Source organism: Pristis pectinata, chromosome 10 (genome assembly GCF_009764475.1).
Source record: "Pristis pectinata isolate sPriPec2 chromosome 10, sPriPec2.1.pri, whole genome shotgun sequence".
Lineage (NCBI taxonomy): Eukaryota > Metazoa > Chordata > Chondrichthyes > Rhinopristiformes > Pristidae > Pristis > Pristis pectinata.
In genome coordinates this window covers 95,411,453-95,437,241 of record NC_067414.1, presented here as the reverse complement: position 1 = coordinate 95,437,241, position 25,789 = coordinate 95,411,453, and the positions used below count along the sequence as shown (strand labels likewise).

Below are 25,789 nucleotides of genomic sequence, written 5' to 3'. Positions count from 1 at the left end.
AACCAACGTCTCTCCCATTAGGTTTGTCTGGGCCATAGACCAATCTGACTGGTTTGCTTTAGCTTTAGTTCTCAGCCAATAATTCAATCATCTGCAGTATCAACATGGGTTTGGAGAACTTGCCAACCCCCTGCCCAGTTTCGGTTTTGTACCTTGCACTACGGTTGGCATCAGGAAGTGTCTGAACCTCCAGACAACCCACATTCGCAGGGTGAGGAGCAAGAAGTTGGATGAAGCTTCATTTCAATGCACCCCACTGGTAGCATCTACAGAGTTACTTCCCCCTTTGGTCCTCTCGACAAGACTAGATGAAGATGAATTCCAATCATCTTGTGAAAATAGTCTACACACGACAACGTGCTGTAGGCAGTGAAAACCAGAGTTTCTGGGAGCACACAAAAAAGTGGATGACGGTTTCTCATCTGTCAGCCAGCCCTGAACCAAACCCAGAAACACTGCACACCATCATCTACCCTGGAGTTGGTAGCCCATCCAACACGCAAGCGGCTGAGAGGAGGCACATAACTACAGACAGGCCAAGCAAACAGATAACATACTGCAAACTAGCAAGAGGAAACAGGTGCACATGCAATGCACAGGGGAAGTTTGCAGGTCCATGGGTCAGTGCACATAAAGTCATTTGCAAGTACTGACAAAAGACCCCATAAACCATCCTGGCTTTTCCTTGTGTATATGGAGAGCCATCCAAGGATCTCTCCTCGGCATAGCTCATAGTGAAGTCCTTGCAGGTGCATCAACCACACCTCTCTTACGCTCCCTGCCTCTTCCGACGATCATGGGACCACAGGAAAAAGTCCAACCTGATGAACTGGTAGTGTTCCCAACGGTTCCTCCTGCAAGTGGGAATAACAAACTCTCTCCTCCTTCCACAACCCTCTCCATCACCCAGCTCCACAGCCTGGTTATAGTTGGTCACTGTGCAGGATCTGAGGGCAACAACCTGCTCATTTGTGAACACTCACAAAGCCACAGTGAACATGATCCAGAAATCAACACTCAGATGACAGCAGCAAGCAATGCCACTGATTGGAATGGCCCCCAGGATGTTTCTAAAGCACGAGGTGTTGTCCTATCACTAGACCTGCAAGGAGATACAACCACATGTAGAGACTACTGCATTAAGCAATGGAAGCACGACTGCTCCGTCTGCTATAATTAGGACCTACTGCATCAGATTCTCCAAGACCCTGGTTAAAGAGAACAGGTAATATGTATTCACAACAGCTAGTAGGTTATGTACATATTTACACATACATCCACATTATAAATAACAGTGGGGATGAAAGGGGAAATATCAAACTTCTATTTTCTCTTCCATATTTCAGTAAGTCATGCTGCAGGACACAGTTAAACCTTTTATTAAAAAAACATCTCTGGCAAATAATTTACATGCAGTTACACAAAATATTATCTAAACTTGCCTTCACGGTGACTTTGATAGGAAATGCCGATACTCTGCTCTCATCTTTACACAACAGTAGGTCAGAGGGAGAAGGACAAAGACTTGGTATATTTTGCATTCTCAACTTCATCTGAATATCGAGGTTTCACAAACAGTGCAGTATCTTGGGTAAAGATTAAACGTGCAAATTTTCACTGTGCTTTTTTAGAAAAGAATGTTAATTTAATCTCATTAGCCAAGTTTTCCATACTTGTACAGATGAACTTCAACACAATCAACGGCTTCTGTCACTTTGATTCCACATTGCTGCTGTGAGATTCCCATATTCTTAGTCTTCCCCGCCCCATAACAACCTCCTTCAAAACACTTAACTGGTCAAACAATACATCCCAATGGGGCTGAGTAGGAAGGAAATGCTTGGACAAACAAGAGAGTTCAGAGTCAGGATTCCTCACTCCATGAGGACTTACAACCTCACTTAGGCATCCCTTTTGGAGGTTGGATCTCCAGTGGGTACAAGGCAACAAAAGTACAACAAACACATCTGCTAATGTGACACATACATAATAAATTACTAAGTTAAATGTTATTAATCTACCTTTTGGAATTCTAGCCACAATCAGTCTCTGGTAGTCAATGATTTGTTTGCGACCAACACCTTAAAGGCATGGTTTTAAAGAGGAGGCTGATGCACATCAAGTCCCCTGTCTTGACTGCAAGTGGATCATTGATGGGGCAACTAAGGACTTGGGGCCAGACCACAATGTCAACAGCAAGTGCAATCATTCAGTGACAGCTGCCACAACCCACCCTCTCCCCATCCAGTCACCCTTGATAAATAATTAAAAAGGTGGCCAACAACCTTCTGAAGTGAGGTAATTGGCCCATTACACGGGCAGGTTTTGCTCTTTTTGTTCAAGGGACTCAAAACATCGCCTTGTTCCCAGCTCAAGTTGGATTCATCAGATAGATTTATCGTTTTAATGAACAGCACATGGCAAGGGTGAAATTGCCCCAAGGTGTCCTAAATGATTCCAGTTGGATAACCCATGCTGCATCAATGCTTTCACTACCTCGCCCTGATTCCCAATTCCTCCATTCAAGACTTTTCTAAAGTAGACAATTTCAGCTAAGTTCACTAGGTTGTGCAGTGCCTAAATTTACTTACCTAGGACCCATTAACAGGGTAGGGACAGAGGCTGGTAAAGAATGACAAAAAAAAAACAAGCTTAGGGGAAGAAAAACAGATGGGTTTAGGTACAAACCAAGGTCCTCAGAAGTGAAAGAACAACCTTAATCCATCATGACACTCTGCCCCATTAACTACCAGAAGAAGAGAGCCACCTTGATGCATTCTGGATGCAGATACCTGGAGGATCTCTCGTAACAGGTTATCAAAGCTGCACTTGAAGACCACCACAAGGTGGTCCAGGACAGATTCCCTATTGGGACCAAGTCACGGGGAAGCCTCCTGTCAGGCACCGGTTTCAATGTATGCCGCTTGGAATCCAAACAATGCAACTTTGCTTTGAGGCAGCTACAGAACTGAGGTGCAGGTTGGTGAGGAGGAAAGGAACTGGGAATAAAATTAAACACCAAATAATAAAATCAAAACATAAAAACTGAAGTGACACAGGTCCCTCAACAATTGCAAAGAAAATGGAGATCCACATCCCATAATAGAATTGTGGAAGAATGGTGTCTCTTTCTACACCACTTCACAGCAGGTTCTTGAGGAGTATGCCCTGACCTGAAAGATTACCTAAATTTTCTAAAGTGTAATTAGAAAGAGTGGGTCAATAACTAAAAAAAAATATAAAAAGGGGTAAGAGAATGGACCGCAGATAAGAATCAACTCTTCTGGTAGACTACATCTTATTTGATGAACAGAGGAAAATTCTTAATATTTAGTGTTAGCCTGATTAAACATTAAGCTCACTGGAGAAACAATGTTACAGGGTACTGTAGAACCCACAAATTACTATTTTTATCTCAATAATTTTAAGGAATTCTACGGGGGGGAATAGAAGTATATTGCTGTATTTTCAATAGAGGCTTTTCTGAATACAAAACTCCAAGTGAGCACTTGTTGAATCACCATGGTATTTGTTCAATCCCATACTGTTCTAATAGTTTCCTTGGCTGGAATGTTCAATAAATATATCTCCAGTATTTTAAACGTTGAATTGTGATCATTCTTTGCATGCATTAGAATGGATACATCATAAACTAAATGGGATTTGAGAATTAGTCAAGCACAGGCTCCAGTAAAGGAATCAATTAAAGCCATTCTTTGTGATTTATAAAGCAACATTAACTTCATTCGCTATGGACGAGTGGCAACTAATTCAGGTCCCTGGACATAAAAGGGTAACACCATCTACAGAAAAATCTGAGTGAAGTACCAGTTCCTTACATTGAAAACAACATACTGCACAATAACTTGAAATGGAAATCATCAAATGACAATACATTTCCAGTGTTATAACTGTTTATACACTTTGGAACAAGATGCCAGTTGCGGACAATTGTATTGTTTTGTACCCAGATCAGGCATTTCCAGTCAGGCATGGTATGGATTAATTAAAAAAGGTCCCTCCAGCTCATTTTAATTACCTGAATCTCACAGCGAGATCACTCCCAATATTAGCGTCAACCAGATAAGGAATCTTGCCCACTCCGTTTCCAGCCGAGCCCAGTTGTTCCAAGCCAATTTGAGGTGAGGCAATTGTATCCGAAAGGGAACTTAGTGGAGATTTAGATTCAAGTTCTGGTCTCCCCATTGAGAGTTCAATACCCAAGGAACAATGTGTGTAGAAGGCATACTCTTTTTAGACGAATTTCCAAATTCTTACACAAGTGATTATGTACAACATTAACAGAGCTTCAAACGATAATATCTATTAATAATTTCTGACTACTACAGACATCACCACTTGCACCACAGGACAGGTGTGTCTATTATATATACACAATACTTGCACTCTAGTACATTCAGCTATATACATATAACCCCACCCAAGCACGTTACCCAAGCACACGTTAAAGAAGTCTTGCTCATCAGCAAGCGTGAAAACTCACACATAAATGGACAGAAGTTAATAGTGGGCACGTTGTTCCAGCCAAATGGTTTTCAGATGCTAATCCCCAATGATACCGAATCCAAAACTCAGGGTAATAATTCTTGGGGAAAATAAGGACATTTTGATTGGTGTTAAAGTCACTCTAGATAAATGCAGTGGGCAGAACTTTGCTCAGTCACCCACATAATATTGGGTTTAATGGAGCAACCCCTTTCCTAATAATTCCCATTATATTGAACTTATTACAGCAAAGGAACGATCTTTCAGATGCAGCACTGCATGCACTAGGTAGAATGCCAATGTTCCCTCGTGTCAGTTATATAGCTGGAAATCCAATACCCTGTGCAAAATAGCCTTTGCCAATGCCACAGTTCCCAGATCATTATTCACTGCTATTTTCTTATCTAGAGTGCACAGAAGTCCCAGAGTGTGAGGTGCCTTGGCAAAATGGGTTCTGCATTTAATTAGAATTCCATCGAAACAATGCAACACACCATTCAAGTTATCCTGGGAGTCGCTGCCTTTTGGTCATCAGTAAAAAGGCAGCCAGTCTGGATCTAACACTAATCGAGTTTCTTCAGCCTTCTGAAAATAAAAAAACCTATCCTTCCTTGACCCCGAGCATACAGAAAACTGTACAAGTGCAATGGAGAGAGGAGTTTATCCACCAATTTAAAAGACCCAGTGGGCCAAAGAGTAATTACTATATATTCAAGAATGCAAACTTTGTCCAACAATATTTGCTTCCTTCAAGACCAAATTACAAATGAAGTTTTATCAGAAAAGTAGTACAACTGGTGAATTAAGGAATGTTATGAATCACACCTAGACATTAAACACTGACTCGTGTTTACTTTCTCCCTCTCTCTAATCTGTTGGAGGAGGAAAGGAAATTTAGTAGTGTCAGCAAACTGAGGCTTCAAACATTATCACATCAAAATGGGTGATGCAGTTTCCGGGCTGGTTGGTCTGTAGGACGACACTAAAAATCATTGCATTAGGTCTTTAATTGCATTGGCATTACAGAGAGAAGAGGAAGAAAGACAAACGTTCCATTTCAATTCTGATTGCGCTCTTGTTGCAACTTAATCGTCACCATTAATAATCGAGATTTCAGGCTGGTGATCCTTTCACTACTGGCAAGGGCATCCTCTACCACCTTTGCTAAGACCAGGCACAGCTGAACCTTAATATGCAGTGATTCAATCCAGGTGGGGCTGCTGGTCACATTTTTAATAAACTGAAGTACAACAGCTCAAGGATTTTTGGACGATGCCACCACCTTGTGGAAGAGGGGTGTGGGTGGGAAACCGTACAAAAGACACATTGTCCTTATGTGATACAGGCACAAGTTCCACCAGCATGATTATTCCAAATTATTTTTCAGGCAGCTCTACCCAAAACCAAATGATTAACATAAAATGTGGCCGCAAGTTCCACCAGCATGTTTAATGCAGGATTACTCTAATTATTCAGCTAGCTCCATCCAAACCGATGATAAAAAATGTGGCAGATACAGATTTGCTACATCTTCTGTACATAGTTCCTCAAAAGTTTTATGATTTGAACACTAAAGTATTAACTACCCTATTCCCTCGCCAAAGATCACCAGCCTCTCGAACAGGAAATGTTTCATGATAAATGTGCTCCACCCTTGCCCAATAGTACTGCCCATGGGCGAAACATTCAGAGGGACGAAATGTTGGAGGTGTAGCCCATCGGGAATTTCTGCTTGCGATCCTCAGAGGAATCTCCAGCTCAGCTCCAACAGCAGTTGTTTGACTAAACAGAGCCAACATTGCTCGTTTTCTTTCAGTATGGGATACTCTCTCTTTTGTGCACATCTGACTTTACAACCGTTTTCCAGATGTGTGGTAGCTGCATTTGCCTGCGTTTGCACTTTGACGTGTAGGAAACACCCGGCACTGTCTGAACCATGAACATGCTGGATTTCCACTCTTCTTCCTAACCAAGTAACACAGATGATACCTGGCACTGAGAACTCATTTAAATCTGCTGGGTAACAACAACAAAAAAAACACTGGACCATCTTTTTTTAATCTCCAAGTTTAACCACGTACGTACAAATATCCCTACAACGTTAATGTACTTCTTCACATGATTGGAACAGGAAAAAAGTGCACTAATTTTTTTTCCCCAGGAATTTTCTAATATTGATTTTCTTTCAGCACAAAGGATTTAAAAAAAACACCAAACGTCTTCCTTCCTTTCTCTCTCTCTCTCTCTCGATCACACACATCCCTACCCAGCAACAATACGTGTGCTTATGTAACCAGGCTCGATTGCTCATTTCCCATTCTGGTGGCAGCAGTATTTTCTTGGACTAATGTTAGAGATGCAGCTAATATAAACAGACATGGTGGCTTACGTTTGGTCAGACAAGTAAAAATGAGTAGCTATTTTCTCTTTCCAGCTTCACCCATTTACATTTCAGTTCTGCAGTGTTCCTTCCATCAGCAAAACAAATACAAGTTTAGCAATTTGCATTGTACTGGTATAGGCTACATAGTACCAAGGACTAATAATTACAGTCTGGAGTTTCACTGAAGCTGTGGTGTCCTTGTTCCTGGTCCTAAACTGTGCACTTTTGTTTGCTTTTAAAAAAAAACTCCTCTTGATTTTCCACTAATGGTGAACCTCGTTTTCAATGAGACTGTCTTCACAGGACTGGAACTCTCCTTCACTGATCACTTCCCTGGTGTCCTTCTGCGATGCTGGCTCGTCATCGTCTCCCGTGGGCTCTGACTGAGGATCCTGCAATACCTGGGCAATGTATCTCTGCAGACAGGAGAATTGGCAGGTTAGTACTGAACTCCTTCACAGAATAGCCCGACAAACCAGCGTCTGGACACCCTGCAGGTTTCATTTGCCACTTTTCTGTCTAACTGACCAGACTATCCCAAGTCTTCCTGCAGTCTAATCTCTGCTCCAGACTGTCACTGCTCTGTCGACTTTTACATTGCCTGCAAACTTCTATATTATGTCCCATAAGACTTGGATCTAAACTGTACATTTGAAAAAATATATTCATTTGTGATCTTGGCAACTGTGGCAAGGCCAGCATTTATTTCCCATCTGTAACAGTTCGAGGTGATGGTGGCAGTGAGCTGCCTTCTTGAACCACTGCAGTCCTTCAGGTGAAGGTGCTCCCAGTTCACTGATGGGGAAGGGCATTCCAGGATTTAGACCCAGGCACAATGAAGGACTGGCAATAAGTTTCCAAGTCAGTATGGTGCATAATGAAGGGGAATCCACAGATGGTGGTGTTCGCCTGCACCCGCTGCCCCTTGTCCTTGGTGGTAGAGGCGGCGGGTTTGGGAAGTGCTGTCGGAGTAGCCTGGGTGAGTAACTGCAGTGCATTTTGTTGATGGTGCACACAGTGAAGGGAATGAATGTGTAGGATGGTGGATGGTGTGTCAAACAAATGGGTTGCTGTGTCCTGGATGGTGTTGAGCTGCTTGAGAGTTGTTGGCATGGCATCTATCCAGGCAAGTGGAGAGTATTCCATTATACTAATGACATGTGTCTTGTAGATGGCGGAAAGACCTTGGGGCGTCAGGAGGAGAGTCATTCGCTGAGGGATACCCAGCTTCTGACCTGCTCTTGTGACCACGGTTTTTACGTGGCTGGTTCAGTTGAGTTTCTGATCAATAGATGCATTACAAAAAAGGGCAAGAGCAATTCAAGCCGAACCCATTTCCGGCAAACTTGAACGAACAGTTGATAGCCGGAGTGAGCGAGAAAGTGATTGTTGTTTGAAGAGCCTTAACGGACAGAATCACATACACCATGTTCTGAGCAGGAGAATGATGGGAATTAGACTGGACTCAAAGAAACAAAGGAGAACATTTAAATTCTATGTTAAAACAACAGCTTGAAAAGTTGTGTAACAACTTTTGAGACAACTGCTGTGCAATGCTTTAATGAAGTCAGTCATTTTAAACTGGTGCAGTAAACATCTACACAATATTGTGCAATCATAGAACAATTACAGCACAATTCAGGCCCCTCGGTCCACAAAGCTGTGCCGAACATGTCCCTACCCTAGAAATTACTAGGCTTACCCATAGCCCTCTATTTTACTCAGCTGCATATACCGATCTAACAGTCTCTTGAAAGACCTTATCGTATCAGCCTCCACCAGCATTTCCGGCAGCCCATTCCACACACTCACCACTCTGAGTAAAAAACTTACCCGACATCTCCTCTATATCTACTTCCCAGCACCTTAAACCTATGTCCTCTTGTGGCCACCAATTCAGCCCTGGGGAAAAGCCTCTATCTACCCTATCAATACCTCTCATCATCTTATACGTCTCTATCAGGTCCCCCCTCATCCTCTGTCTCTCCAAGGAGAAAAGGCCGAGTTCACTCAACCTGCTTTCATAAGGCATGCTCCGCATCCCAGGTAGCATCCTTGTAAATCTCCTCTGCACCCTCTCTATGGCTTCCACATCTTTCCTGTAGTGAGGCGACCAGAACTGAGCACAGTACTCCAAATGGGGTCTGACCAGGGACCTATATAGCTGCAACAATACCTCTCGGCTCCTAAATTCAATTCCCCGATTGATGAAGGACAATACACCATATGCCTTCTTAACCACAGAGTCAACCTGCACCGCCACTTTGAGCGTCTGCTACCCTGTGCCTGGGGTCCTGACTAAACTCCCACAGAAACACCGAGCGACACAGAAAGTATTGTAATTTAGGAGCATGAACCCAGATCACGATTCAAAAGGGAGGACCCACAACAGAACCTGACCGAGCAGGTAAATCTGGACTCTTCCACTGTTGAAGGAGGTAAGCAATGCCATGAAGCTGCCAGTGATCTAAATCCAACAGAAGACAGACAACTTACTGTAACCTTTGGTGGGGATGAGGTGCCATCCCGTTGTCCGTTTGCTTCAACAGTCCCATCCACTTCACTACGATCAATCTGAAAGCGAGATCAACACCCATTAGGCGCCTTTATGTACGTCTACTCCATCCTCAAAATGAGCAGAGGCCAATCAAGCCCAGCCACCGCTGAAAGCACGTGCGCCCCTGTCACAGGCTCACATCCTGTTTGCCGATCTAGGAATATTCAATTGAATGTCCCTTGATCCCAAAAGAAAATTCAACCAGAATATCCATAGATCCTCTCATGAACCTGGTGCTCCCCTCTCCCACCTCTGTGACTTCAGAATGAATTCAGATGTAAATATGCCCAATGGGTTAAATGCAGAGAGGAGTATGATTCGGTAAAAGGAGAAGTTATTCAGAGTTATGGATGATTGCTAATCAAATATATTCATGGCAGAGATCAATAAAGACAATGAAGGAATCAAGTGATATGGAAAGTTGTCATGATCTTATTGAATTGCAATAACAGATTCAAGGGGCTGTATGAACTACTGATTCTTTTCACACATACTTTTAATCTGGGTGAAGTAGCTTGGCAACTTCCCTTGGATGACATACATCATCAAAGGACACCATTGCAATTCAGCAATCTGCTTTCACAGCTCGGCCAGAGTTTCAACAACAGGGCTGGGTCACATTTATTTCCGTTCCCCTGGTTCTGTGTTACTTCCTGAAGCTTTGTGGTCCTTGTACTCTTACAAATGGGTGGGAGGAGTGGGATTGATCCAAGGGATGGAATAGACCTGATAGGCTCTATTGCCCTATCCTTTTTTTTTACGAAATATGAAAACCACAAACCTGAGAAAGTTAACACCACAGGAGGCCATTCATCCCATCATATGCATGCCAGCTAAAAATGGAGCAGGTTTATCCCACTTCCCGGGAAGGGCAGTGCAGAAAAACCCAGAGTTATATGCTATTCTGACAGGGTAGAGATAATCGATGGAGAGAGCTGGATGGAGATATCTCCGAGGAATCCTGCAATCATATTCTGGGTCATGGTTACTAGCTTCCAACAAGCACAATTGCCTTCCTTTGGGTCAGGAATGACTCCAACCGATTTCTTTTGGGTTTAAACCAGTTAAAGACTTTGGATGGACAGAATGTAGAAGAGCAGATAGTCCTCTTTTTAACATTCAACACATGTCCACGTCTCGGTCAGGCTTGCAATGAGCTCTGGTACATCATTCTCAACCAAGCCAGTGTTGGGCAGGTATTGGCAAATATCTGGTGCTTGATTACTGCTACTACTTTAGAATGGTAACGTGCTGGGATCTAAATTTGCACTGTGTTGGCTTTTGGACTCAGTGAAAAAGCAAATATGCAGTAGTCTCTGTCTAGAGTTTAAAGAATACAGAATGAGAAGTGGACCACAGTTCCTTGATCTTGCACAGCATTTAACCAGTCATGGCTGATCTGTAATTTATTTCCCTTGGTTGCGTATCCTTTGTTAGCGAGTGATAAATATCTATCGAGCCTTGTGGTAGTCAGAACCAAATGGACCTTGAGCAAAGTTGGGCACATTAGGAATTTGAACCTGCTGAGCCACCTGCACAGAAGGGTTCCCTTTGGCTTTTTGGGTGTCTTTCTACAAACTTCCTTCCTTGTAGAAGGCTGTTCTGTTTGTAGAACAGCCTTCTACAAACACCGTGGTTGGCAGACAGAAAACAGTGCAGGGATAACTGGGACTTTCTGCTGGTGGCAGGGGGTGACTAGTAGGCTACTGCAGAGATCAGTGCTCGTGCCTCAGCTGTTCACAAGCTACATCAATGACTCGGATGAGGGAACCAAATACGATATTTCCGAGTTTGAGGCTGGATGGGATTGAGAATTCAGAGAAGGACAACAGAGGGTTCAAGGTGACAGACAAGTTGAGTGTGTGGCCAAAAGCATAGGAATTTAAAATAGAGGGATATGTGGGAGGAAGGGGTTAGATAGTCTTAGGTGAGGTTTAAAGGTCGGCACAACATTGTGGGCTGAAGAGCCTGTATTGTGCTGTACTGTTCTATGATTCTATGAAATGTAGTAATAATGTGGATAAATGTAAAGTTATCCACTTGGGTAGGAAAACGAGAAAGGCAAAGTATGACTTCAATGGAGACAGATTGGCAAGTGTTGATGTACAAAGGGACATGGGTGTTCTTACACACCAGTCACTGAAAACAAACATTCAGCTGCATCTAGCATCTAAGGCAAATGGTGTGCTGGCCTTTATAGCAAGAGGATTTGAGTACCAGAACAAGAATGTCTCACTGCAATTATACAGGACCACATCTGGAGTACTGGCTGCAGTTTTGGTCACCTTACCCAAGGAAGGATGTACTTGCCATAGAGGGAAGGTAGCAGAGATGTATCAGAGTGATTCCTGGGATGAGAGGGCTGCCATATGAGGAGAGATTGTGTTGGCACGGCCTGTATTCATTAGGGTTCAAAAGAACAAGAGGGAAAACTTAAAATTCTGTTAGGGTTTGACAGGCTGGGAGGATGGTTCCCCTAGCTAAGTCGAGAACTCATAATGATAGGATATGTGGTAACACACTTGAAAAGGTTAAAGCCAGCAAGTCTAGTAAACAGGACAGGCAGGGGCAGGACAGGGAGTGTGGAAGGTCTGATATATTCACTTTAATGAAAGCAGCCTGACAGGCAAGGCAGATGAACTTGGGGCATGGATCGGCACGTGGGATTTTTACATTACATCTATTACGGAAACATGGTTGAAGGATGGGCAGGAGTAGCAGCTCAATGTTGCGGGGAACCGATGCCTCTGGACTGACAGAGGTGGAGGCAAGAGAGGGAGAGTTGCACTATTGACTAGCAAGAAAGTCATGACGATATTTAGAGAGGAGACCTGGGGGAGTGTCCAGCAAGGCCATAGAACTCGTGGGGTGGGGAGGTGGGAGGTGTCACTGATGGGATTTTACTATAGCCCTCTCAAAAGTCAGCAGGAATTAGGATATTTATGTAGGCAAAATCACAGACAGATGTAGGGTTGTTATAGGAGATTTTAACTTACCTAATATCAACTGGGAGTGCCAGGGGATTAAATGGGGCAGAATATAAGTGTCCAGGGAAGTTTTCTGAAGCAATATGTAGATGGCCCTACTAGAGAAGGGGCTACACGTGATCTCTTAGGAAATGAGGCTGGGCAAGTGGCTGATGAGCTGGTGGGGGAACCAGTGACCATAATTCTATTAGCTTCCAGATAGCCATGGAAGAAGATCAGACTGGTCCTCAAGTCCCAAACTGGGGGAAGGCTAATTTTGATGGCATTGAACAGGAACACTCAGATGTTGATCGGGAGAGGCTGTTTCCAGGTAAAGGGACATCTGACAGGTGGGAGGCTTTTAAAAGGTGAGATAAGAATTCAAGGCCAGTGTGTTCCTTTTAAGAGTGAAGGGCAAGGCTGGTAAGATTAGGAAACCTTGGCTGATGAGGGACATTGAGGGTCTGATCGGGAAAAAGGAGGCACTTGAATGGCCAGGGCATACAGGGATATAGAGTTAACACAGGCAAGTGGGATTACTATAGATAGGTGCGATGGTCAGCACAGACATGGTGGGCCAAAGAGCCTGTTTCTATGCTGTACAATTTAGGACTGAGAGAAGTAGAAATTTCTTCAAAGACTGGCAAATTTGCAAAACTCTCTACTACAGAATGCAATGGAAGCCAAGTTGTTGGAGGTGGTGGGTAGATTGGGACAAAAGGGATATGGGGAGAGAGCAGGAACACGTATTGAGGATGATCAGCCATGACTTTACTGAATAGTGGAGCAGGACTGAAGGGCCAAATGGCCTTCTTTCATTTTATAATATATACATATGTAGGAAATAAATGTGCCCAGGTTTCATAAGCCGAATTGCCTGTGCTTGTATGCTGCATACAGCTCCTTTAATTTGCATGGCTCAGCTAAAAGCAGGTCAGCTCGTTTCCGGGAAGATCTGATAGTATGACAGAGAGCAAAATGATAGGAAGTTTTCCCCATTGCCTGCCTCGAATTCCTCGCCTGGAGAAGTGCGAGATGGAACAACAGGAAAAAGAATGAGCATGCAAAAATCGAGTCAAGTTTCAAGTCTGATTGTTATGCATCACCGTGATCTGCAAGAATGATTTGGTACAATTAGTCAGGGTTAACTCCCAAACACTGTGGTGAGAATTACCAGTGTCCTGTAACAGGATTCGTCCTCTGTACTTATTGCATCTCCTGGAGTGGAGCTTTGCTGAAAATCAACAGGGGATGTTATATTATCTGCAAGTGGAAAAATCTATCTGGCAAGGATCATTTTAATAGTGGCACCAAGAGATTTAAATCCCTCCCTCCATTAAAATAGTGATTGCAATCCTGGCCCCTTAATATTAGAACATGCATCAGTACAGCACAGGATTGGCCCACCATGTCTGACACCAGTACAAGCTAATCCCATCTGCCTGCACATAGCTTATATCCCTCCATTCCCTGCCTGCTCATGTGTCTGTCTAAATGCCTCTTAAACGTTGCTATTGTTTAAGGTCTGTCTAAATGCTCCTTAAACATTGCCATCATTAACTGCAGTGGTCTCCTGGGGAGAACATACAAAACAAGCCAGTGTTCCCACCCCAATTACCATTACTCATTGGAAAGTAGGGTTGAGGCTAATTGTACAAGGACATCGCATAACACCTCCCTTGGCTGAACGCAGCCTGCTGGCACTCTCGCCCCTCGAGATCAGACACGGTCAGTGAGTACTGGGGTGGTGTACCGGAAGGCAGACAGATGGATCAAGAAGTGTATACCAACAAGATCCAATTCTTTTAGAGGGAAAATTACTTGAAACAAAGGAGTCAAATAACCAAAAGAACATACACACCAGGAGTGGCAATACGATAAAACAAGAATTAGTAGCAATTCCCAAGAATACTTGGGGAGGGGGAGTGGATCAATCTCTACGGCAGAGTGTCCCTGATCTACGCACTGCAGGCTGACTCGACTGACTTAACAGGTTCCAATGGGGAACAAGCAGGTCCAAGTGGCCTCAACGTATCCAGGGTAGAGCAGCTGGAACAGTCACCCAGAAAACCGTGCTCACATGTAGATGATCATCATGGCCTGTCGCCCAGAAGCCCTCACCAACACGTCCAAAACAATGAAGGGCAAGGTCACCTGCCGAATTCCAGCCCAACCTGGAATCAATTTCAAGAAAAGGATTTGGGGAAAGAGAATCCCAACAAATGGGAAGGGGATCCAACTTCCTTTGACTGTCTCCTGCAGAACCTCAAGGTCTCATCACACAGGATTCTCTGGAGATGTGAAGGAGATCAATGCTAGCTAAACCACTAATTCCAGGGTGATATAAATCACAGGAGGAAGGGGAAAAACCAACATCTCCCTTGGCTGACTTCAGTGCTTTAATGTCAAACAGGCTTATGTACGTGCAGTATGATGCATTATTCTGTTGCTGAGACAAGTGTGTCTTTAAGGTCACAAAGTTAATTTACATGCTACTGGAGTACACATACACGTTTGTACATAGAACACATCCATTGAACTCCAGAGGAGCAAGGACGTTGTCAACAAATACAAGCGTTTTGTGACGGACCCAAAATTTTATGAATTACAGCCATCCTAATTATCCTGTTTAGCCCATTTAGTGAGTGTTTGTGCAGTGACCTTAAAACGTCTGCCAGCTCAGTAGCTGAACATCAGACACAAGGTTACCAGGCAGAGGACAAGCCAGATTAAAAAGTCACTTACCTTATAGTTATGAGCACTGAGGTATTTGAAGTGGCCAAAACAGACATGAGAGAGGCAGATAACGATAGTGACCACCAGCACAACAAATGTAAACATGGACGTAGCAGCCAAGAATCCTGAAAATAATAAAAACAAAAATAATTTTGAAGGCTATTGAGTGACATAGCGAATCTTCAACATTGGCAGCCCCAACATCAAAGTGCTCTTGAAGGGAAGTCACTGTTGCAACAGGGAGAGGCAAGATCCTGGAGGGATTTCGAGACAAGGATTAGAATTTTTAAACATCAAGGCTATCAGTGAACAGAAGCCACTTTAGGTCAGTGACCATGGGGAAGATGAGAAAACAGGGATAATTGCACTTGGGATGCTGCAAGCAGACATCAGGCTTTCCAACTGCAGTCTCAGTTTAGGGAATGCTTTGAGCAACTGAAGGATTTGTTAGACTGAACTGCACTGTAGTTGATGTCTGTGGCTGTGTTCAGCTTCCACCTATTAGCTCTTTGAGGTGTGTGAACAAGCAGCCTAACCCGCGCACCAAACTAGACAGGAGTCAAGCACAGAACCATCGATCAGACTTAGCACTAGAGGACCAAGAGTGAAAGGCAGAGCAGTGAGATGAAGCCAGAAAAGACAGCCAGTTTCAGGAAATCAGGGGTGTGACATGGAAGGCTAAACTACATTTGTGATTACGAACAACGTGGAACAATGAAAAAGGAGATAGATTGCACTCTTAAAAAGACGAGTATGAGCCAAACAGATTTTTTTTAATCTACAATCTGTCAACTACATGGGCACTCTTACTGATATCATTCTCAGATTTGAATGCCAACCTCATTCAAGTTTGCTAAGTTCAGTCTTCTGAATACAAAGCCATCAACACAGGAAGATGAGGAGGTCACACTGTCATACAGCAGGGAAATAGGCCCTTTGGCCCAAAACATCCATGTTGACCAAGATACCCATCTTCGTCCTATTTGCCCATATATGGCCCATATCCCTCGAAACCTTTCCTATCCATGTACCTGCCCAAATGTCCTTTAAATGTTGTTATTGTACCTGCCTCAACCACCTCCTCTGGCAGTTCATTCCATATATGCACCACCCTGTGTAGAAAAGTTGCCTCTCGGGTCCTTTTTAAATCTCTCCCCTCTCACCTTAAACCTATGCCCTCTAGTTTTTTTTTTAATTCCCGTTCGCTGGGAAAAAGACTGTGTTCTCACATTCAAATGACCCAGAATTAACTGCTGTTTGCAGAAGAGTGCTCCAAATTTTCGCCACCATCCATGTGAAGAGGTGTTGCCTGCTTCATGCCTAAGAGGGCTGGCTCCATTTTGTAAATGTTGCCCCCCTAGTCCGACTCCCTAAACAGCAGAAATTGTATGCTATCTATTCCATCAATTCACTTCAGTATCTGGAAAGCATTAATATCAAACTTCTAAATTCCAGACAATGTAACCCCATTCTCCCCATTTTAATTTAATCTTTGAAGTTCAGTAATCATTCTGATAAACGTACACTGTGTTCTCTCTAAAGCCCTCCTATTGGTATCCTCTTCACAACTCTTTTGTTGCCTCTTACCTCTTTTGACATCCATGTTCCTCTGCTGCTAACCACCCCCACCACCCCCCCAGTAGGGTGGAAATTGATTTGGCAATTTTATTTTAGCAACTTCTATTGGTCCACATCATTTAGTAGATTTGTCCAGTTTACCATGGGCAGCTGGTCTCATTATAGTGCCCAACAACTCTATAATTTACTATATATACACATATATAAAAATATAAACTTTATATTCCATTACCCCCTTTTTGATACCATGACATTGAAATCCAAAGTATAACAGTGATGGAAATCTTTTAATGGGTGGCAGAGAAGTTAGCACTGCTGCCTCTCAGCTGCAGGGACCTGGGTTTGATCCGGACTTCTGACGTTGTCTGTGTGGAGTTTGCACCTTCTCTGTGGCCATGCTGGATTTTTCTGGTCAGCTGAGCTTTTCTCCCACATCCCAAAGTGGTGCTGGTAGGTTAATTAACCACTAAGTTAACCCTCAGTGAAGGCAAAGATTGAAAAGCAAGGCAAGGACATGCAAGAGTAAATAAGTTGCAGGGATACAGAGAAATAAGGGGAGGGGAGGGTGGTCTGATGTGGTTGCTAGGCTGGGAGCCAACATAACCCCAAAGGCTTCTACCTGTGGTAATAACTAAATGCTCATGCAATTAAGGGATTTTAACTAAATCTAGTTCATTATTCATTACTAAATCTGATGAACTGCTCCATTATTAGCTCTGTGCTAGCTCTCTTGAAGAGCAATCCTGTTATTTACATAACTGAAAACGCTCTGCCTCTAGAATAACCTTACTTAAAATGAACACACTTATAAATAAGGACATCATTTTAACAGGCATGCACTAATTTCAGTACCTAAGATCTTCCAGGTTAATGCGTCTTACCTGTATATTTATTTAAACATCCATCAGCAGCCAGAGACTAAAGAATTCATAATAACCAAAACATATTTGGCCACTTTGCTTTTCATCTTAAGTTGACCTCTGACTTTTCAGCATCAGAGGTCAGGATCAAACTCCGGTCTCTGGAGCTGAGAGGCAGCACTGCTAACTGCTCTGCCACCCATCAAAAGATTTTAATTGCAGTCATATGATCTATTTCAATGTTTCAAAATTGGTAATGGAATATAGTTAGTAAGATCATAGGATACGTCCAGGTCTTTTCCAGGTTACAAACTCCTGACTTAAGTGTAGCCTGTATGTACGAACGGGTGTTGAGGAGACAGGCAGGATGGATATGCTGGCTGCTGCAGGCATCTTCTGCCAGGTGGCAACTCAGTTCGCAGCTGCATTTCTGAATTGCCAACTGTTTGGGTTACAGTTAGTTGAAGGATGTATACCGACTAAGAAACTGAGAACTGTTCGTCAAAACAGTACCTGCATGATCCACCTGAGAACTTAAGGGTAAATTGGTTTATTATTGTCACATGTGCTGAGGTAGAGTGAGAAACTGTTTTGCATGCCATCCATCAGTACATTGGGGTAGCACAAGGGAAACCAATAATGAAGTGTTCCAGTTACAGAGAAGGTGCAGTGCAGGCAGACGATAAGGTGCAAGGCCATAACGAGGAGATTGTGAGGAAAAGTGTCCATCTTATCGCAAGACAAGGTCTGTTTATCTGAAAGATGGCACCTTCTGGTGGTCCAGGACTTAATTACTAATGCACTGGAGTGTTAGCCTTGATTTTGTTCAACTAGAAATGTAGCTGGGCTCGGAAGCGAGAGCTAAGGCATGGCTGACAATAGCAAAGAGGGGAGTGGGTGGAAGCAACAGCTCCAAGTCCGTAAGATGGGGAGGACTTGTAGATTGCATTTTAACACGAAGAGCAGAGTGGTCAAATGCATGTGGGTTATTGTGGGTACTTTGGTCTCTGGCTGCTGATGTGCATGTCAATCACCTCACCTGTTCTTACAGTGGAGAAGAAAAGCAGACACAGCAGGCAGAGGATGGGAGCAGCCACCACCTGGTTTACCGCACCCGAATGGATCTTCTTATCCAGTTTAGCAGGCAGGTAGGCGTAGTACAGGTTGTAACGATCCACTAGGTGTTTCAAAAGCATGTACATTAAACCTAGAGGCAAAAAAAAATTTAAACGTTACATTAAATTGAAAAAGTATACAGTTAGTAGAACATTATCTTGGTTTTTGTTGTTTTTACTTAAGTCTTTAGCGCCTTTTAACAATGAGGTAATATTAAAGGGAGGGAGGTTGGGCAGAGGAGTGTTGGGGGAAGGTTGGCAGGGGGCAAAGAACAGGTGGATGGGGAAGGTAAGCTCAGAAATGGTGGTACAGACTGCTAGATTTGTTTTTTTTTGGGGTGGGGTGAGGACAGCCAAGGCAAATAAAGGTGGGGACAGAGAAGAGATGAGAGGTTAGAAAGAGGGAGAGTCAGGATGCAAGACCGTGATTGCCAGAGACAGAAGCGGCTGAAGTGTTCTGCGGGAACAGCGAACACCACGAGGAAGAGGAGGAAACCATTTGCCCTTTGAGCCTGCTTTGTCATTTCAGCAAGATCACGGCTGATCATCTGACTCAACAGCATTTTTCTTGTCACATTTCCCGCTGTTGCTCCAATCTATCTCAGTTTTGGATGAACTCAGTGGCGGAGTGTTCACTGCCTCTGGAGTGGAAAACTCCAAAGCTACACTGCCCCACGAGTGAAGAAATATCTCCTCATCTCTGCCTTAGAGGGCCTGCCCCTTAATCTGTGACCCCGGCTCCAGGCACCTTAGACAAGGGAAACATCCACCCCATCTCTCTCTGAGTCCTCTAAGAATTTATTTTATATTTATTAGCATAGTTTTCCAAAACCCTAAATAGCAGCCCAGCCTACTTGATCTCTACTCATGTGACAGAACTGCCGTCCCAGGAACCGATCTGGGTGAATATTGACTGTACTCAGAGTCATAGAGCGATACAGCACGGATAAAGGCCCTTTGGCCCAATCAGTCCATGCCGACCCTGGTGCCCACCCAGTTAGTCCTAATTTCCTGCATTCGGCCCATACCCCTCTAAGCCCCTCCCCTCCATGTACCTATCCAAGTGCTTCTTAAATGATACTATGGTACCTGCCTCACCCACTTCCTCTGACAGCTCATTCCATGTTCTCTTCACCCTCTGCATGGAAAAGTTGCCCCTCAGTTCCCTTTTAAATCTTTCCCCTCTCACCTTAAACCTATGCCCCCTAGTTTTGAAGCCCCCTACCCTGGGGAAAAGACTGTTACCATCCACCTTATCGATGCCTCTCATAATTTTAAACATTTCTATAAGGTCACCCCTCATTCTCCTACATTCCAAGGAATAAAGACCCAGCCTGGCCAACCTCTCCCTGTAACTCAGGCCCTCTGGTCCTGGCAACATCCTCGTAAATCTTCTCTGCACTCTATCCAGTTTAACCACGTCTTTCCGATAACAGGGTGACCAAAACTGTCCACAGTGCTCCAAGTGTGGCCTCACCAATGACTTGCACAACTGCAACATTATGTCCCAACACCTGTACTCAATGCCCTGGCTAATGAAGACCAGCGTGCTAAACACCTTTTTCACCACCCTATCTACCTGTGACGTCATTTTCAATGAAATATGCACTTGTACTCCTAGGTCCCTCTGTTCATACTAAGCATATTCTTCTTGTTTGAGTAAGGAGACTAAAACTACACACAATACTCCAGGTTTGCTATTACAAGGCCTTTTGCAATTGTGCAAGGCATCCCTATTCTTGTATCTAAATCCTCTAGCAAAGGATCTAACATACCATTTGCCCCCCTAAATGCCTGATGCACCTACATGGTGGTGTTCAGCGACTTGTGTAGGAGAATACCACAGGGTCTTTGGGAAATTAAGGTTCAATCTCTCATCTTCTAAAACATTTCCAAGTCAGGATGGTGCTGAACTTGGTGGTGAACCTGTTTGGTGGTGTCTGCAGTTCTTGGTGGTAGAGGGCATGGGTTTGGGAGATGCTGGTGAAATACTGTGCCTACCAAGACCTTCACTGAATAGAAAAGTGGGATCAGAAATAGGTGCTTCCTGCGCTAGAGGAATCCTCCAGTCTGCCCTTGCAACAGCAACAGTTTACTAATGTTAAGCTGGGGGGATATGAGACAGGTTTACAAAATTATGCGAGGCGTAAGTAGAGAGACAGTACCTTTTTCCCCAGGGTTGAAATGTCTAGTACTAGAGAGCATGTATTTAAGGTGAGAGGGGGAAAAGTACAAAGGAGATGTGCGAGACAAGTTTTACTTTAAAACAGAGGGGCGAAGGCCTGGAATGGTGGGGGGAGGCGGACAGTATAGGAGCATTTAAGAGACCCTTAGATAGACACATGAATATGCAGAGAAGGGAAGGATACGGTCAATGTGCAGGGAAGAGGGATTAGATTAAGTAGGAGTCATTCGTTTAATAAATTCTGCACAACATCGTGGGCCGAAGGGCCTGTCCTGTACTATGTTACCTGACACCTCTAGCACAGTTACAAGAGGACGTAGAATAAACATGGAATGGAGGGACTGATCTTTCATAGTCTAATAGAATAATGTTGCAGGCATGAGGGATTGAATTACCTTTTCCTGTTTCTATGCCTTTTAGGCCACTAAAACTGATGCAGACCACTTGTACTTCATTAAAACAATTTTACTGGGCCTCCACGATGCTTACTAGACAAGAGCCTGGAATGCAATAAGTGCACATGGAGAAGCAGAAACAGTCTGAGATAAGTTTCCATGACCCAAACAAAATCAAGAGCTTCTGATTAATGGCAAGGTGATGTTGTAATTGGTCATTCTATAAGGTGATGTGGACTTGCTCAGAATGGCTCAGTCCAAATAGGAAATGAATTTCAATGAAAAATTTAAAAATGGCAAGAATTATTTTATAAACAGATGCTGAAAAATGTCGAGTTTCTCTTATGTGGCACCACTGCTACCTTATGCATTTCAAAATTAAATCTGGAACCAGTACGAATTATGACCGATAACGTCCTTTATCAAGATGAAATATCTCCGGTGCGAGTCACAGGTGATCTTCCATTGCATTCAATTCTGGTCATACCCCATTACAGGAAGGAGGTGGAGGCTTTGGAGAGGGTGAAGAGGTTTACTAGGATGCTGCCTGGATTAGAGGGCATGAGCTACAAGGAGAGATTGGACAAACTTGGGTTGTTTTCTCTGGAGCGGTGGAGGCTGAGGGGAGACCTGATAGAAGTTTATAAGATTATGAGAGGCATAGATAGTGTAGATAGCCAGCATCTTTTTGCCAGGATTCAAATATCTAATACTAGAGGGCACGCATTTAAGGTGAGAGGGGGCAAGTTCAAAGGAGATGGGCGGGGCAAGTTTTTTTAAAAAATATGCACAGAGAGTGATGGGTGTCTGGAATGCGCTGCCAGGGGTGGTGGTGGAGGCAGATACGATAGAGGCTTTCAACAGGCTCTTAGATAGGTGCATGAATGTGCAGGAAACAGAGGGATATGGATATTGTGTAGGCCGAAGGGATTAGTTTAGTTGGGCATTTTATTACTAATTTAGTTAGTTCAGCGCAGACATTGTGGGCCAAAAGGCCTGTTCCTGTGCTGTACTGTTCTGTGCTTTATGATGCTCCAAACTTATATTGTGTGTTCCTCACCCCTCACCCCAGAGGAACACTTCCTCACCCCAGGGGAAGTTCAAACTGTTACCTCCCGAGCATGTTTTTGAACTCAACATCCTGCTTACACTTGGCATTTGGACAGCTGGACATTCAATATTTAAAGTCCACTGGCAGTGATCCAGGTGCAGGATGACCACTCTGGCGAGCAGAACTATTGTTTCGTCTTTGGTGGGTGAGAAATGCTTTCCTTGTGTAGGAATCCTGCAAGGGAATTCTTCAATCCCCAATCCAGAGAATGTGGGCTGGCATTTCGAATGAGATTATGAGGTTGATGAGAATATGGGGAAATAAAAAGAGGGAGTACTGTAGGATTAGTGCAAATGGGTGCTTGATGGTTGGCATTGAATTGGTGGGCTGAACAGCCTGCTTTGATGCTGCACAATGTTACGATACGTGCAAGTTGTGGTTCAGCTTTCATCATAGGCTGTTTGAACTACTTCACCGCACTATCAACAGGTTCTGGAGACTGGGTCAGTGCACACTGCAAGAGTAGTTGGGGTTGGGTAGTGAAGTGGTCCTCAGTGGCAGACCTGTAATCACCCATGTGCAATCCAAGTATTTTACACATTTCAGAATGCACGAGTTGGACTGCCAAATTTTCACAAATTCAAACTAAAACTGTGCCAAAACTTCAAGTAATTTATGGCCCTCAAACTGACTGGACTAAAATTGTGCCAAAGCTTCAAGTGATTTATTGACCTCAAACTGACTGGAGTATGGATTACGTTAGCAGTCAAACATCAGAACAGCAGCAGCATTCCTTTATATAGTGCAGCAAAAGAGTGTCCAAAGGTACTAATGTTATAAAATTAAAGGCCTGGAGGAGATTACGGAGATGTAGAGGGACAAAACTGGGAAGGGAATGCAAAATGCACAATTCAAAAATTATGACACTGGTTAACCAGGAGGTAGTGCACACCTGCGTACACAGGGGCGGCGGGTGAATGGAACGGTGAGAGTTGGGACATGTAGTTGTTCTGCAGGCTTAATTCTGGAGCCTTGCATTACAGAAGAGATCATTCTGTCTTGCAATCCCCTTTGAAAGCTGTCCAACTACTTGCGCTTCCTTCTGCAACAAGGGATCTGCAATGAGAATTCCAAATTCCACATATTTCATGTACTTCAACCCCGATGAAACTCTTACAGCATTAGTGCAGATGAGCACAGGCACTAGGAGCCAAGTTTACTAGTGAAGTAGTGCACCTCCCACGTGGAGGGGTGAAAAACTTCCAACACTCTCGTCAAGATGAGTTTCCAGGGAGGGTTTGACATTCAAGCATCCAGTGTTTTCCCTTCTGCCTCCCAGGGTTTTCCCCAGCACCTGCCAAAAAGGCGCTGACGCAGTACAGCTCTGCAAGTGAACAGGTGTCACCAAGTGAACCAATCAATGAGTGCGTCATAACCGGGCAAGATTGTTTGCTCATCTTCTCATTTCCCAGAAGGGGGTCCCTTGGGAGTCCTGACCAGTTCTTTGCCCCCTAGTGCAGCAGTATAGAAGCCACTTTAACCTTGGTTGAGGTCAGCTTCTTTAGCAGTTAGGCCACGTTGCAACTTTCCCAGTCTCCGTGCTCAGTACCAGACCAGGCGGTGTACGCAGCCACCGAATCCGCAGGCGAGCTTGCGATTAGTCATTTAACAAAATTAAAGAGCAGGAGGATAATATTCTGCTAAGCAACCTCTGCTAGTTAATCCATTGCCCTCACCATAAAGTGCCTTTAATTAAAAAGGGGTCACTAATGCTTTGTAACCAATACACTTATTTATGGTTCACATCCACTCCCTTGAGAGACATTTTGATCAGTTGTAAACTAATAACTGAAAAATAATTAATTTACAGTTACAATGGCAGGGAAAATACTAAGAATCATTATGTTGATTATGAAAACATGTTGCTCACTGCACTGATGGTAATCTTCCAGGAGAGGTCAGTGTGAATCGTGAAAAATCAGATGGGAATTAACATTGAAATTATCCAATCCAATGATCGCCATCTCTCTTCTCTTTTGACCACGGTATTGGCTTATTATTGTCACACGTACCGAGATACAGTGAAAAAGCTTTTGTTTGTGTTGCCATCCTGCCATACATAAGCACATTGAGGCAGTAAAAAGGAAAACAGAATGCAGAATAAAGTGTTACAGTTACAGAGAAAGTGCAGTGCAGGCAGGCAGACAAAGTGCAAGGGCCACGACAAGGAAGACTGGGAGATCAAGAACTCATCTTTTTACCATACGAGAGGTCAGTTCACGTGTCTGATAACGGCAGGATAGAAGCTGTCCTTGAGCCAGTGGTACGTGCTCTCAGGCTTTTGTATCTTCTGCCCGACGGGAGAGGGGAGAAGAGAGAATGACCGGGTTGGGAGGGGTCCTGATTATATTGGCTGCTTTCCTCAGGCAGCAGGAAGTGTAAACCAAGTCAATGGAGAGGAGGCTGGTTTGTGTGATGGACTGGGCTGCGTTCACAACTCTCTACAGTTTCTTGCGGTCTTAGGCGGAGCCCATCTTTTCTGTTATCCTGATCCATACACTGACTAACTTGAGAAGATCTCTCCTTCCTTTCTCAAAACACATTGAGAGGCAACTGCTCATGGGATAACCCACCCACTAAGAGAGAAATGGAGTGAAACTGGGGCAACCCACTGCTCAAAAGGGAGGGAAAATGCTTCTGGGAAACCCACCATCCAGGTCGGGCAAAACCCAAAAGTACTGGAGAACCACGCGAGAAATGGGAATCAACGTTGAGGTTGCCCAACCCAAGGGTCGCAGCTGAAATAAAACACACAGATCTAACGGTATACTGCATCCATGTTAATGCACAGATGAACCGCAGACACATTGAGATCATTCACTGGCATTAACAGCAGGGCCTGACACTTTTGGGATAATCCGACCTCATTCACGACGACACTCACCAAATGGAACGATGATGGGACACGTGATGCTGTAGGTCATGACAACAGTGAAGACGCACATCATCCATCCATAAGCTGCTCCAAACTGGAACTCGTATGCTTGATGCTGGAAGAACAAAAGGAGCACGGAATTATGAAGGGGCACGGATAGGGTAGTCAATGAGTCAATTTCTCCCCCATAGCAGAGGTGTCCTTAACCAGAGAGCACAGGTTCAAGGCAAGGAGCAAGAGGTTTAAAGGGGATAAAAAGGAAGAAGTTTTTTTCATCCAAAGGGTGGTGGAGGCAGAGACTCGCAACATTTAATTATCTAGATAGACACATGAATCGCAAAGCATAGGTAGTGATGAATAGGATTCATATAGATTGATACTCGATGGTTGCATGGACAGGGTGAGGTGAAGGTCCCGTTTTTCTATGTATAACTCTATGGCTCTAAGAATGCAACAGATAGATGCATCAAACCAAACTTCAAAGCTCAGCAGTAATGCACTCTACTTTTGAACTCCAGAGAC

At 43.8% G+C, this 25,789-nt stretch overlaps 1 protein-coding gene across 4 annotated transcripts in view; it reads right to left on the bottom strand.

Annotated features, from left to right (window-relative positions):
- Positions 1-5,495: 5,495 nt before the first annotated feature.
- Positions 5,496-25,789, bottom strand: part of LOC127574799 (CSC1-like protein 2) — a 156,979-nt gene continuing 136,685 nt past the window's right edge. For 3 of the 4 annotated variants that reach the window (XM_052024162.1, XM_052024163.1, XM_052024164.1), the window contains 6 exons: positions 25,277-25,382; positions 18,626-18,793; positions 15,158-15,273; positions 13,587-13,646; positions 9,386-9,463; positions 5,496-7,305 (listed from right to left, as the gene is read on the bottom strand). In XM_052024162.1, coding sequence (XP_051880122.1) covers positions 7,153-7,305; positions 9,386-9,463; positions 13,587-13,646; positions 15,158-15,273; positions 18,626-18,793; positions 25,277-25,382 — 681 coding nt within the window. In that variant the 3' untranslated portion in view covers positions 5,496-7,152. The remainder of the gene's footprint in view (positions 7,306-9,385; positions 9,464-13,586; positions 13,647-15,157; positions 15,274-18,625; positions 18,794-25,276; positions 25,383-25,789) is intronic. The other variant, XM_052024165.1, reaches the window with a different exon arrangement.